Source organism: Acomys russatus, chromosome 17 (genome assembly GCF_903995435.1).
Source record: "Acomys russatus chromosome 17, mAcoRus1.1, whole genome shotgun sequence".
Classification (NCBI taxonomy): Eukaryota; Metazoa; Chordata; class Mammalia; order Rodentia; family Muridae; genus Acomys; species Acomys russatus.
The window spans coordinates 32376020-32389973 of record NC_067153.1 but is presented as its reverse complement, the minus strand read 5'-3'; the positions used below and the strand labels follow the sequence as shown (position 1 = coordinate 32389973).

The 13954-nt window shown below is 39.3% G+C and overlaps 1 protein-coding gene across 10 annotated transcripts in view; it reads right to left on the bottom strand.

Moving 5' to 3' along the window:
• Trps1 (transcriptional repressor GATA binding 1) overlaps positions 1-13954 on the bottom strand; it is a 233547-nt gene that overhangs the window by 163213 nt on the left and 56380 nt on the right. For 9 of the 10 annotated variants that reach the window (XM_051159701.1, XM_051159700.1, XM_051159699.1 and 6 more), the window contains exons 3-4: positions 9969-11098; positions 1251-1854 (exon numbers count right to left, since the gene is read on the bottom strand). In XM_051159701.1, coding sequence (XP_051015658.1) covers positions 1251-1854; positions 9969-11098 — 1734 coding nt within the window. The remainder of the gene's footprint in view (positions 1-1250; positions 1855-9968; positions 11099-13954) is intronic. The other variant, XM_051159707.1, reaches the window with a different exon arrangement.

The following is a 13954-nucleotide window of genomic DNA, read 5'->3' as shown; positions in this document are numbered from 1 at the left end:
AAGTATGCTTGTGGAGGCTACACAACAGTTGGTTTTCTTCCCAAAGTTCCTTAGAGAACATTTGCTCCTTACAGACAACAGGAAAAAGTCTTTGTTTCTTGGGAGTACAAGGTACTCCTCCTTCTACAGTCGAGGCTTAGCTCCGGGTCTTGAGGCAGGAGAAGCAATGGCTTTTATCATTAACTGAGGCACCTTCACAGAAGGCTCCTTAACTCTGCCCTACAACACCTGAGACACAGGGAAGGGGGTCAGAGATTCTGAAGGAAGTGAGAACAAAGCAGCTAAACCTATTCACAGCAAGGCACTTCCTGGCTGACCTATGGTCTCTAACCTTCAGGTCAAAGCCCTGGGTATGAACTCCATTACCCAACCAGATGTTTTTGTAAAGTGAGCTAGTTTCTGATTCTACCTTTTGTGCAGGAACATCTAGACATCTCAGCACGGAGGTGAAATACGTATGGGTACCCACTCCCTTGGGCAAAATACATATATGGCATACCAGGAGCTCATGAAGTTTCAAACGCTAAAACGCTTTTTGAGAACACTACCATACAAATGAAGATTTTCCGTAGTTGTAGTTTCTGTCTCATTTTCTACCTGGTTCCCTCTCTAAAAGGCCCTGAGAGTATGAAATAAAAGTAAGTCTTTTGGGGGCAGTATTTGCACCACTTATGTTGAGATTTTGCTCATCCTTTTCATTCATTCTGACAATTGAACTACAGGCATTGGTGTGTGTGTGTGTGTGTGTGTGTGTGTGTGTGTGTGTGTGTGTGTGTGTGTTACAAAACAAAACAAAACACTGCTTCCTGGGTTAACATCTTGCCCAGGAGTTTACATTCTTAGCGTTCTAATCTGTGCTAACCTCCCTTATCAACTGTGAACTGTTTCACAGAAAAAATACAATTTAGCAGTCAGATCATTATTTGAATACAGCTGAGCATCTTTATGGGATTAGAAAGCTCCCTCCTCCAAAGGCAGCTTTGCTGTTTTGCATAGTCACCAAGAATGATTAACCAACATTCAACTGGAGCTGAAAGCAAAGACAAATAGGCAGTTGGCTACGTGGGACTGCATGTGTGTATTCTGTACAAGCTCCTATGAGCCACTTTCTGCTCCTTTGGCCTTCATGCATGTATATCATCCCTACATCAATATAGATCATTTTATTCCACTACACAGCACATTAAATATAGAAAATGTATGCTCCTTTCAAAAGATATAAATTATTTTTAAAAAGGAAACCTTCCTACCCGTAACAGCGACTGAGATTCATCCTTGGTCTTGCTCTCTCCAGAAGCAGGATACTGCTGGGTGAGGGATGCAGACTTCTCACCGCCGGCTGGCGCCCCTTGCAGGAAGCCCTTGGTATCAACTGCCAAGCCATACATAGGTCTTGCCAGGTGGGCAGCTTCAACATTGGGGCTGTCCCTTAGAGTCTTTGTCTGCTCTTGGGAGGTGGACACAGGTGTCAAGAGCCCTAAGCTTGCTTGAGTATAGGATGGACTGCCCCGGAGGATGTCAGCCCCTCTCCATGCCACGCCACGAAGGTCATCGTTGGAACTCTCGGCCCATACTTTATCTTTCAGCCCTTCCTTGTCATCAAGTTTCTCCCTCTTGACTATGTTCTCTGGAACTGTCTCTCCCATTTTAGAGTCTGGGTTTAGCAGACTGTAGACCTTGAGGTCAATTTTGGGCTCTTCTTTGATGGTGGGTATGACATGGCCATCCTCTTCGCCATTAGCAGTAGTGATTTCCTGTTCCTGACAGTGAACTGTGTTGAAGTGTTCCAATAGTGACTGAGTGTCAGCAGCTATGAAACTGCACTGGCGACATTTGTAGCAGCTGTGTGCTCTCCTGAAAGGAAGAAAAGAGTCAATGGAAAGCCAGAATTCTGACGGGAATGCTCTGCGCTAAAATAGTCGTCAGGCACCTGGCTTCTCTCATGCAATGTTAGCAGGTAGAAACATATACAGGATTATCAACACCCAGAATTGAAATTTAATCAATAGGTATTTTTATTTCTATATAAGAATGTAAAGTTTTCTCTAGCACTAACACACACACACAGACACACACACACACACACACACACACACATACACACACACACACACACATGGGGGCCAGTTAATTACCACTAGAACCGGGGGTTTACCTTTATTATCACCTGCTCTGTTCATTTTATTCTGATGGATAATCATCAATTCTGCGTTAGAAAAGTTGATATTCCCATTTTTACAACTGATTTCACCAATGGGCTTTCCACTTTTTGCTAATCTCAGCTGAACTGAGCCATTTTTTCACTATAAATATATTAACATTTTAATGCCATGTTCCTATTTATACCTTTCCCACATATTAAAATATTCTGTAATTAAGATATTCCTTTCCAACACATATTTAAGTCAGTCAATGACATAGGCTATCTGATCTATATAATCTAGAAAGTAAGATGCATTTAAACAAGGTTTTATAAAGGAATTACATGAACTGTAGGTAGACGTACAGACTGAGCAAACTGAATGTCCGCAAGATGTCAAACACCATGGCAATGGCAGCACAGAGAGATTTGCTAAAGGAGCCTATATATGTGCTGATGTATGCACTGTCTTTTCGAAGTCAAAGCGATCGTATTGTCAGGTACTATAATGTCTCCATTGTTAAAGAAAATAAAGCTACTATATTAGGACAAATGTTTGATTAAAAGAGGTATCTAACTGTAAAAAACATACAAGAAAAATACACAAATTTTTACAATGAAACATCCTTTTCTTTGCTTAAAAAGCCTTAGTTAACTCTCTATATGTCATATGAAGCAGTTTTTACTTACCTCATATGTTACCAAAAAAATACTACTAATAATAACTACAATAAGGCCTATGAGCTATCACTTGAAGTTACTCTTCTTGCAGATAATCCTCAATGTGTCATTTCACCAGCTGCTGGCTACATACTGGTAAAATAGGAACTCATGGTCCTCACTTCCTTGGCACTTACAGGATGGTCACAGTATATTAATATATAGGCACAAAGAATGATGTGTAGAAAGAATGACATGAAAGAGAGATAGTAAGGCATATGAGGGTTACTTCTGAAATTCAAGGGCCTCCCGAGGGAAGTATATAAATCCAAAGGACAACAAGGAGCTATCCTCTTTTGGGGATGAGGAGGAGGTGTCCTAATTAGGCTTGCGATTGCTGTGATGAAACACCAGGACCTAAGCAACTTCAGGAAGGAAGATTTATTTGGCTTATATTTCATCATCACTGTTCATCATCCAAGGAAGACAGGGCAGGAACTCAAGCAGGTCAGGAACGTGGAGGCAGAGGCCAGTGAGGGTACTGCTTACTTGCTTGCTCCTCATGGCTTGCTCAGTTAAGGGTTGAATCCACACCCACAATGAGCAGGGCTCTCCCTCATCAATCACTAATTTAAAAATGTCCTACAGACTTGCCTACAGCCTGACCTTATGAAGGCATTTTCTCAATTGAGGTTCCTTCCTCTCAGATGACTCTAGTTTGTGTCAAGTTGACATAAAACTAGTAAGCACAGGAGAAAAAAGCACATTGTAGCAAGTGTGAGATGTGGAAGAGGCTACTGTAGATGAAGAAACAACAACGAGGAAACAGTCTGATCATCCATTGAAAGGGCCATTCATTCATTAGTGGTTGTGATGGGGGGGGGGACTTTTCAAGCCTAAGGATACCACTAGGCAGAGAGGAATATGATAAACATATGGTTTAATTATGGAAGGAGGAGTTATAATAGTTTCTGGATTAATGTCATGTTATGAGGCATGTCTGATGATGGAATGACAAAACAGCTAGGCTCTCAAGTCCAGGGTTTATTGATGAGCAAATAGGTGGAGAAATGATGCCTCACCCATTTAGTCTACACAAAGTTGATGTCACAAAGCTTCCAGCTTCCAGATCAACACTCTGCCTCTAAATATGCTGAAGCCTAAATGCCCCACAGTATTTTAAAGTAAATGAAATTACAGACAGGATGAAAAGTGAAACAATAAAGGGAGAGGCTACAAAAAATCTTACGATAGAAAAGAGAACGAGGACAAGTAACCACTTACAAAACAGGTCATGTGCTACCATTCCAAGGCTGCTACGTCTTCGTGAAACCCTATGTTCAGCCATGACTTGAGAACCTAAATGTTTTGTGGGAGCCAATATAGACACCAGTATCTAGCTAAATGACATTTTATACCAGAAATATCATGATTCTAAATGAATAAATCATAATATACCAGATATATCATGATTCTGAATGACTACATTCACAAGGTATCTCTAATCCTTTTTTACGTTTATGAAACTCAGGTAAAACCCCTACTCTCCTTCAGCGTCTTAGGATTCACCCTGACTACTATTTAGGAAGAGAGTAGAGATGGATGGTACAGTGAAACAGTAAGTAAGCCACTAAGCACTGAAAACCACTAGGTGAGGCAGAAATGACAGTTAACTACAAAGCTCTCTTGAGACTCTCTTAGAATCAAGACTAAATGAATGATAGAGTGATAATTAAAATTAGAAAATTACTTTCAAATGTTTGGGGTGGTATGACCACCACCATACCGTTTACTAACAAAGAGGGTAACTTCTCAAACTCCAACCTGCATAGCTACCATCTGGAAACATGGAAACAACTCAGACTCTCGATGTTGGTCACAAGGCCATGATTGTATGAAAACTTCATAAGACTCACATTGTGGGTTCCAGAGATCATACCTCAGTAACAAGAATCAAGTGCCTATGGCCAAAAAGGACCACAAGATATACATAAGTTAGCTTGCCAGGAACTCTGCAGATTACTAGGCATTCTCACAGAAACTTGTTAATAATGAGCAACATATATTCTCATCCCTCCTTCCAGAGAATCAACTTAACAGCCACACATATTAAAACAGCAAACATGAAATATTGAGAGAGCTACAGCGGGGAATGTGTGCGACGCCGATGTTACATGGGAAGCAAGAAGCAGCAGAGAGAAATTAAGAAGTATATACATGGTGCAGCTTAAGACCTGCCCTGAAGGAACACTGCATTAAGCCAATGTTAATCATTTCAAACTGAAAGATGCAAAGCACCTTTTTCAAATCATTCATGAATATCACAATGGACAGGCGCCTGTGATAGAGACATTTGCCAGGTTTTCTATGAGCATGTCTTTACTTTTATGTCCTTAGAAGACCGTCTGGGTGATTGGTAAGCAATGCTAGGTTCATTTCATTTGGCAATATTCCTCCTGCTTCCGCTTTCCAACTTTGCTAATGAGAATGTGTCAAGCAACTTCTCCTTTCTAAGTACCTCATTTATTGTTTGTCTGTAGCTGCTCTCAAGCATTTTGACTTTTTACTTTTCAAACATATTTATAGGTAAGTTTATTATAGTACATTTTGCCTAGTGTGTTTCGTGCTTCTTTCCATCTATATATTTATATCCTTCATCAGTGAGTCCTAGAAGATGCTGTTTCCTCTTTTCTCCTCAAATACTGGCTGCATACGATCCATACCATTCGCTTTATTCTTTTCTTCTCCTAAGATTTGGATGAGTTGTGTAACTGCATAGATCTCGTTGTATTTCCATATCATGTTATCTGGTTTCATATTTTCTACTTCCTTACTATCTCTTCAAAACTTCCTCTCTAAGCCCGAAGAGATGGTCCAGCAGTTAAGAGGACTGGCTTCTCTTCCAAAAGACCCAGACCTGATTTCTAGCATCCATATGAAATTTCATGGCTGTCTGTAACTCCAGACAGAGTCAATCAAACACCCTTTTCTGGTCCCTGAGGTCATCAAGCAAACAAGTGGGGCACAGACAAACATGCAGACAAAACATCAACATACATCAAATAACTAAGTTAATTAAACATTTAATTCAATTAATATTTATTCAGAAAATATAGTTCTAATGCCTCATTGTGATTAATGCAGAGGCTCTTTATCATTACCTAATGTGTCAATTATCCTATTTGCTTTCTTTAATGTCCAATGATTATGCTTTTTAATTAGTAATGGCATTTGTTCATCGCCTCCCTCGGTAATAATTTATAGTTTTTCATTGCACGAACAATTTTAAGCGGTAACTTTTGATTTTTTAAAGACATGACAATTATGATATTATAACTGAAAATTCCTGTATCTAATGTCCCTAGGTGTCTGAATCTATCACTTATGCTTTCTCCTTCTTTCATATATAGTTGTATCCTTCCTCTATCTATGCTGCAAAGCTTGCAGCCATGAGCACATACAGAACCTGCCTTAACCCATGACGACTTTGTAAATGAAAATTGAGTACTTTCCTATAGTCAAATTTATGTTTATTTTTGAAGGCAACAGTGGGGCAGTGAATGTAGGGATAATTTAATTGGCAGCAGCGTTAAAGTAGGACTTGTAAATTCAGCTCCTTTCCTGAGTGACCCCCAAGCCTCAGTCTTGGCCCAACCCAGCAGACACACTGGCATTTGTCCTCTGTGCAACCTCACATGCCACACTCACGTTTCACTTCTCCCTCACTACCATTTAGTTCACTCTTAGTGAAGTAAAGTATAAGCTTTGGAAATTCCCCTAAATTTGTGGAAGTCTGGCAATGCATTAAAAGTATGCTTTAACTAGAATGCTTGTTTACATTTGCTTTATAAGAAGACTTTTGCCCTACTGAGATGTGAAACATAAGTTATAACCCTGTACATTTTGATTAAAAAAAATGGTAACCTAGAGCAAGTGGCTGCACTGTCTACTGAGTAATAAATTAATAAAAGACATGATGGAAGAGAAGCAGATTCATGCAAGGAAAAGAGTGGCATCTACAAGGTGAGCAGGGGACAGTTTAAGCATGCATAAACACAGGGAAGGATGACCACGGACCCATTTCCAGGTACTGAGTGGAAAAGATGTCAGCTCCCTTAAGAACAGCCCAGTTCTTATGTAATCCATACCAAGACACCTCAGAGTTCCACATCAACTCTGTTTCGGGTACAAATTATTCCACACATATTGCACAATTATGCTGGTTTCTATTACAGTCTCATTCTTGTATGTAAAGCATTCAAAGCCTAGGATGCTCCATTACAACAACACACAATGATGATAGACATTCTCTAGGAGGACAATAATATAGAAAAATCTAGAAAGATGGAATTGAGACGAGGTGAAACAACATCCTATTCTCCTTTTAAAACATGGCATTTAAGAAAAATACATTCTTAGCTGATTGAGTTTTAAGCAATTGCGTGGTTATTTCACTTTATATCCCTAAGGCTGCCAATGTGACCAGCATTTAGTAAAGTTTCCTTATATTTCCTTGTCATGAATTATGACTCTTGAAATCATAAGGCTCTAAACTTCAAATAATTCCACAAAGGCTCTCAGATTGAAGATGAATAGCCTAAAATGTAAAAGGTCCTTAGATCAATGAAATTATATAAGTATTTAAAAGTAAGTATTATTAAATACTCAGTGCCCTAAGAACACATTCTATTTAATTTCTTAGCTAATAAAATGCTGAGAGTTTGACTTATATTAAAAGCCAACATGCAACTGTCTTTGGCATATACCCTTAGAGCCTCAAACTGCTTTAAAACTATGTAATGAAAGATTAAAATGTAACTCACCTTGGAGCTGTCAGGATTGAAAACTATTGTGGAGGCAAATGCTCCTGGGTAATCCATTTGCATAAAGACATTTGCCAAGATCTATGCATGCTCATGTGTTAAATTGTGCAGCTACAGTGCTGGGCAAGGAGAGAATGGTCTCTTCCTGCTAGAAGTTACTTTCATTACAAATTAAATAAATCTGGAAATTATTAAAAATCTCCTTTATCATATGGTTCATTGCTCCAGAGATTATTTTCATCTAAAGAACATAAATATTCTGCTGATTTCAGACAAAGCATTTAGTAATGGCTTAGACTCTTGGAGAAAATGTATTTGTCCAAATCATCTAGTTGCTAGGTGCATCTCTGTCTCTGTCTCTCTGTCTGTCTCTCTGTCTCTGTCTCTTTCTCTCTGTCTCTCTGTCTCTGTCTCTGTCTCTGTGTCTCTGTCTCTGTCTGTCTCTCTGTCTCTCTGTCTCTGTGTGTGTGTGTGTTTGTGTGTTTAGTGATTATACTTCTGTACACATACATACATACATACATATATGGGTATATCTGCATATTGTCTACTTATTTCATTTTCCTCATGATTAAAGAAAATAATAACGATCCCTTCAAAAATTTTTATAGCCCTTCACAACTGTATTGCACAATGTGCACAAACTCACCCATGCTTGTGTATCCACACTAGCAAGAGTCAAGGAAAAGCTGGTGCTTGCTAGCCCAGAAAGAAATTAACATGCAGCTAACATCCGAGGAGACAGAAACACTCATTGCAAGTGTGAACACATATTTGATTGCAGCACTGTGTCTTTCCTAGGACTGACCTTATAAATTAAACAGTGTAACTCTCAAATAAGTGTTTTCTGAACATTTTGATTCAATGTGAACATTAGGATGCCCTTCAAATTAACATCCAACATTATTAGCCTATTGTTGGACATGGACTGCTTCACTACTGATGACTGAGAAGATATACCCACAATGCCTTAACACAGAACTTCAAAAAAGAATAAAAGGCATTGTTTAATGACTTGGAATTTAAAACTGAAATCACCAAATGTTTTTTTATATAGGGCACTGAACCTATGTATTGAAAGGCATTTCAAATAGTAAGTAAAATCTGAGTACAATGGCTCACCCTTCTAATCTCTCTAATCTCAACACATGGGAAACACTGAGGCAGGACCACTGCCAGGAGTTTGAGGTCAATCTGGCTTCTACAGTGAGCTATACTCTATCCTGGGCTATAGTATGACCACATCAAAATAAACAATAACTAAAAGAAGACAGCAAATGCAAGTTTTTGCTTTGGTGCTTAGGGAAAGAATAACAGTTAGGCACCAACAGTGCTCAGTTCTGCACATCTTGTTTTTGAGGTTTGAACATAAAGACCTGACCCTGCTTATGATCAAGTCTCAGCATAAGCCTTCCTGACTGGGACAGCCTTTCCTGACCTGCCATCTTCCAGCTATGCTCTTCCTATGTTCATCTGAAGTGTAGTCTTCTGTTCCTTTGCTTTTGTGGCCCTTCCCACTCCTGATGATCTGTAGGTGCCTTTTTCTCCCTAGCAAAGTGTCAGTTTCATATGGCCATGAACTATGCCTATCTTATTCACTCCTGTACATACAGTGCCTGCTACAATATACAATTCTGAAATTAAAAAACAAGTACATACATTAATTGAATGTTCCATGTAAACTCATCTCTAGAAAGTATGAATAGTAAGCTGGGGAAAATAAGATTTATAAGGAGAATCAAGTAAGTGTGTGTGTGTGTGTGTGTGTGTGTGTGTGTGTGTGTGTGTGGTGTTAATGAATTTGAAATAACCTGTTTTATCTGCCACCAAGGAGTGACAGTACAACCAAACAAATCATGTTTGTTAAAAAATCTCAACTCAACATTTTTCTTTGTATGCCAATCAAGAATCCTGCTCAAGTACAAAAAGTGAAGAGAACGTCCAATCTTACTTAAAGAGAGAAATTGCCAGCATAGTCTCAGCCTGAAAGTTTCCAGAGAATAAAATATATTCTAATAGAACCTTTAACTTGGGAGTTGTCCCTTCAATAATTATAGGATGCAGAGTCATACTAGCCACGCTAAATTTGTAACCTCATTGTTATTATCTCTGAGAATTTGAAAACGCACTCTACAAATGGTATAAGACACTTAGGAAGCATGAGAACACTTGAGTAAATTAAAATCTGAAGTCATCACATCAATCAACTTATCATCTGCAATTCCACAAAATGTCTACGTGGCTGTCCAGTAAGTCCACCCTCATCACATGCTGCCCTCCCAATTTCTGCTTCTATCCTCTGAGTTCTATGAATCTCCTGGGATTCTGGTCCCCAGAAAACTTACCTGTAGTGTCTAGAAATCTCGTCTTCCACCTGGGTTATAAAATCGCATTTGGTGCACGAGTATTCCTTGTTTTCCTTGACAGCCTGCTGCCCATCAGATCCCAGCAGGTGGTTTGCCTCTTGTTTGACATCCGATGCTTGGGACTCATGCACGGTCTCATAGTGAAAGAGGAGCACATCTACATCAGGGGTAGAGAAGGAACACTGGTGGCATTGGTGTTTGACTCTGGAACTTCCGGCCACCCCAGGAGACAAGTGCAACAGCAAGAGTGCACAGTGGGAACAATTACTTTTCCTACAAGCAAACGGATAAGTAATTTCTCCAAGATGCTTTTCTGGGCTGCAAAGGCCTCTGGGACAGAATGGACAGTGCTTAATCGTACACTTGTGGATGTTATGGAGCTGTTGATAATGACGGAGAAGTGGACCCACTACAATCACATCAGGGCCATGGCTTTTGGAATATCTAAAGTCACAGAACTGACAGTTATAACTTGTTACCATATTATCCTCTGCTCCCTTGCTCGGGAAGTCCTTCTTTTTAGCCCCACTCAAGCCCTTTTCTGGCTTGGTCAATGGCTCTCCTTCTACACTTTTGCCTAGATCATTCTGGTTAATGACAGTGCCCCTGGGAAGCTTGTCATTCAGGTCTGGGTTAAGGCCACCTGACTGCACTGCTCCATGCTGCTTGCCATAATGGTCTAGGAGCTTTAGCGAGCTAGATGACTCACAGCTGAAACTACAAAATTTACACCAGTAATAACTGGTGGCCTCTGTACCATTTTGTCTTGAGGAATCGAGGGGCTTGATGGGCACTGAGTAGCCGACAGGGGTGTCATCTCCTGCTTTGACTGTGATCTTGTCCTGCCACCTTCCTACGTCTCCAGAGTCACTGGCTCGCAGCGCAGGGATAGATTTGTTAGAGTTTTTCTCTGAAGGCTTTGCAGCCTCGGAGGAGGGGAGAGACACTTTTATTTTATTCGGGTGAGTCTGAAGAAAGTGTTGCTCTAGTTCGGTTGATGAGTTGCCCATATAAGTGAAATTGCAGAATTTGCAGCGGAAATACTTGGTGTTGCCTTGGCAATCTGGAGTTTTCCGTCCAATGCCAATGAATGTTCCACCTGACGTGACCTGGAGTGGAGAAGAAATGGGCGTTACTTTAGATGTGCCACACAGTCAGTCACTTCTCTGTAAGAGAGGGTTATTGTCAAGTATTCAGCACTTTTATAAAAATGACAATACATGTCCTCCTTCTCGGGAACCCACTTGAACTATGGGGGAGGGGTCTTTATTTTTCTACAGGGATTCTTTGAGTGTTCAATCTTATAACGAAGGATGAAGACATGTAATGAAAGCACTATAACCAGGTCAAAGAACAAAATGATATATATTTTAGGAAACATATTTCCAAGTGAGTGGGGTTGTTCTACATGACACCCAAATTACAAAGGGTTTCTTTTTGAAGAGCTAAAGATTGCTATGAAAACCAGAGGCAGTCCCTCTAGATCACTCCTTGAAGGGAATCTCCAAGGAAGTGGGAGACTCAATCCTACACCACTGAGGTTGCATGCAAAGAGGAAGCCTTTGTTTTACATAAAACATGGGTTCTAAACTGACCACACATGTAGCTTCTAACAGAAGCTTAATTGTGTACAAGGAAACCAAAATAAAATGAAGTAGACAAGAATGCTGGTAGCACACAGAATTTCAAGTGTCTCTCAGCCCAAATATGCAGAGAAATCCATCAGGACTCTATTTGATTAAGACTTATCTAATAGCTAAGAGCCACTGTCTCTTCCAGTGAATGGGGTCATGGGATGGTCAAAGATTAAAATAAAGCAGTCCCCAATGAAAATCACTACATTCTACTGTCTCTGTTAAACTTGATTTACATAGTAAGACAGGCATGTTAGCACACAATATAATCCCAACACTCAGGAGACAAGGGTAGGACTACAGAGTTCAAGACTGCCCTAGGCTAAAGAGGCAGACTCTATCTCAAAAAGAGACAAATAAAAAAGAGGAGTGATCACATTTTATTGATGATATGTAGGCCTCATACGGCACTTTATAAGACAGACTTCCTCCCTTCCAAGCCACAGTGAAACAGAGATTTCAGTTAGTAAGAATCACACTGAGCCAACAGTCAGGGTTGGAAAGTGAATTGCTGACTGAGACCTTGGAAAGGGAAGAATGGAAGGTCAGAAGGAAGGAAGAAAGGAGTGGAAAGAAAAGCACTTCCTTCAAATGTGATTTTTTTTTTTTTTTTTTTTTGTCCCAGCAACCAGATGTAATATATAAAGCAAGTGACAAAATCATGCTCTGCCTGCTTCAACAGCTGCTCCGAAGATGACATGTGTGATCGCTGCTCATATCCAAATCATTCCATGAGAAAAGTCTCAGGCTTCTCAAAATCACTTGAAGGCGCTACTTAAAATGCAAATTATATTCGGTAGTACATTCTGGAATGTTTGCACCTCTGCTGTATAGAACTAAAATGGAGACGCTCATTTGCTTCCTAAAGAGCCAGGATCTTGATCAAGTTAGTTAACTTCTCTGTCCAACAGCTTCCTCAATTGTGGTAACTTCCAAATGCATATCCAACATTACAGTTCCAGGAAATCAGCACTAGGGCAGAAACAACTTGATACTGGTTGTACATTAAGATCATTTGATTGTTTCCTCATTGTTAAACAAAAGATGATGATTAAATAAATATATACATGATCATGTAACTCAAGCACACAGTTTTCAGTCTATCGAGGACAGGACCACTGAGCAAGGAGAGCTAAATGAAGCGTCCCTCCCAGCCCAAAATCTTAGAGTCAACAGTTTGAAAAATGGCCAACATCAAAGCCTTGAGAAAAGCTGTCTAGAACATCCTTACACCAATCAAAAGGAGCTGAAAGTTGCACTAAACAGATTACATTGCAAAACTTCTGCATGGACTTCCCAATTCACTAGAATTGAGAAGAAGAAACCTTATTTTCAAGAAAAAAATACATTAAGTGGGATGCTATTATCAGTCAGTTTGGGGGACTTAAACTTAGATCAAGGTGGTAAATACAAAAACAGTACTGCTTTATAAATAAGGATAAATACAAAGTGCAAAATTATAAAGATGAATATTTTTCTTGGTTTAACTACTTCATTGTTTCAGAATTCTGAGCTCTCTAATGAAAAGCCTTCTAACTTCTGCTTAAACAAGTGAGATTCCTGAGAATCTACCAGTGATCATCACTGTGTTTGATTTTGCAATCTTTGAGGCCCGTGTGCACAGCCACACCAAAGGAGTTGAACAATAAGCACACATATTCTTAAGAAATCTATACACAGGGTTTTTGAAGTAAATAGTACCTCTATTTCAGGCATCTCAGCATCCCTGCTGAGTTGTTTCTAGCCACGAATAAAGAAAAGATTATGAATAATTATCAGTGAAGTATTTTTATTGAAGTTAACAAACTTTGCAGAGTACAGTGTGTCTTTTGAGTTGGTGTTGACAATGTGTCTAGGAGATTTGTTTCTTTACCTATGGAAGTAAATCTGACAACTCCCCTATTCAGTATACTTTTAATGGTTACTAAATACGTGAGTTATGCTAAAAAATCATTCTTCCTGTTGAGCTCTTTCATAAACAACAAACAAATTTCACAAATCTTATTTCACCATGAAGAGCAATCACATTGATACTTCCATATATTACAAATTTACCTTTGGTTAACATCACTAAATCGTATTGGTGTTATACAGTATTGAAAGCAAAACAGCATTGGGATCATATATAATAAAAGACTCTCAAGGGACACATAATTATTTAGGATTCTACTTATTTTTTCTCTCTCAAAAAGGAGACCCAGATGCTATATCCGTGATTCTTTCTAAAGAAGCACATTTACACAAGATACAGTTAAACACATCTGATATTCATTATTTGCCTATCTCTGTAAAATAAAACAAAATTTACTAAGCAATACCCTTCCTGTCTAC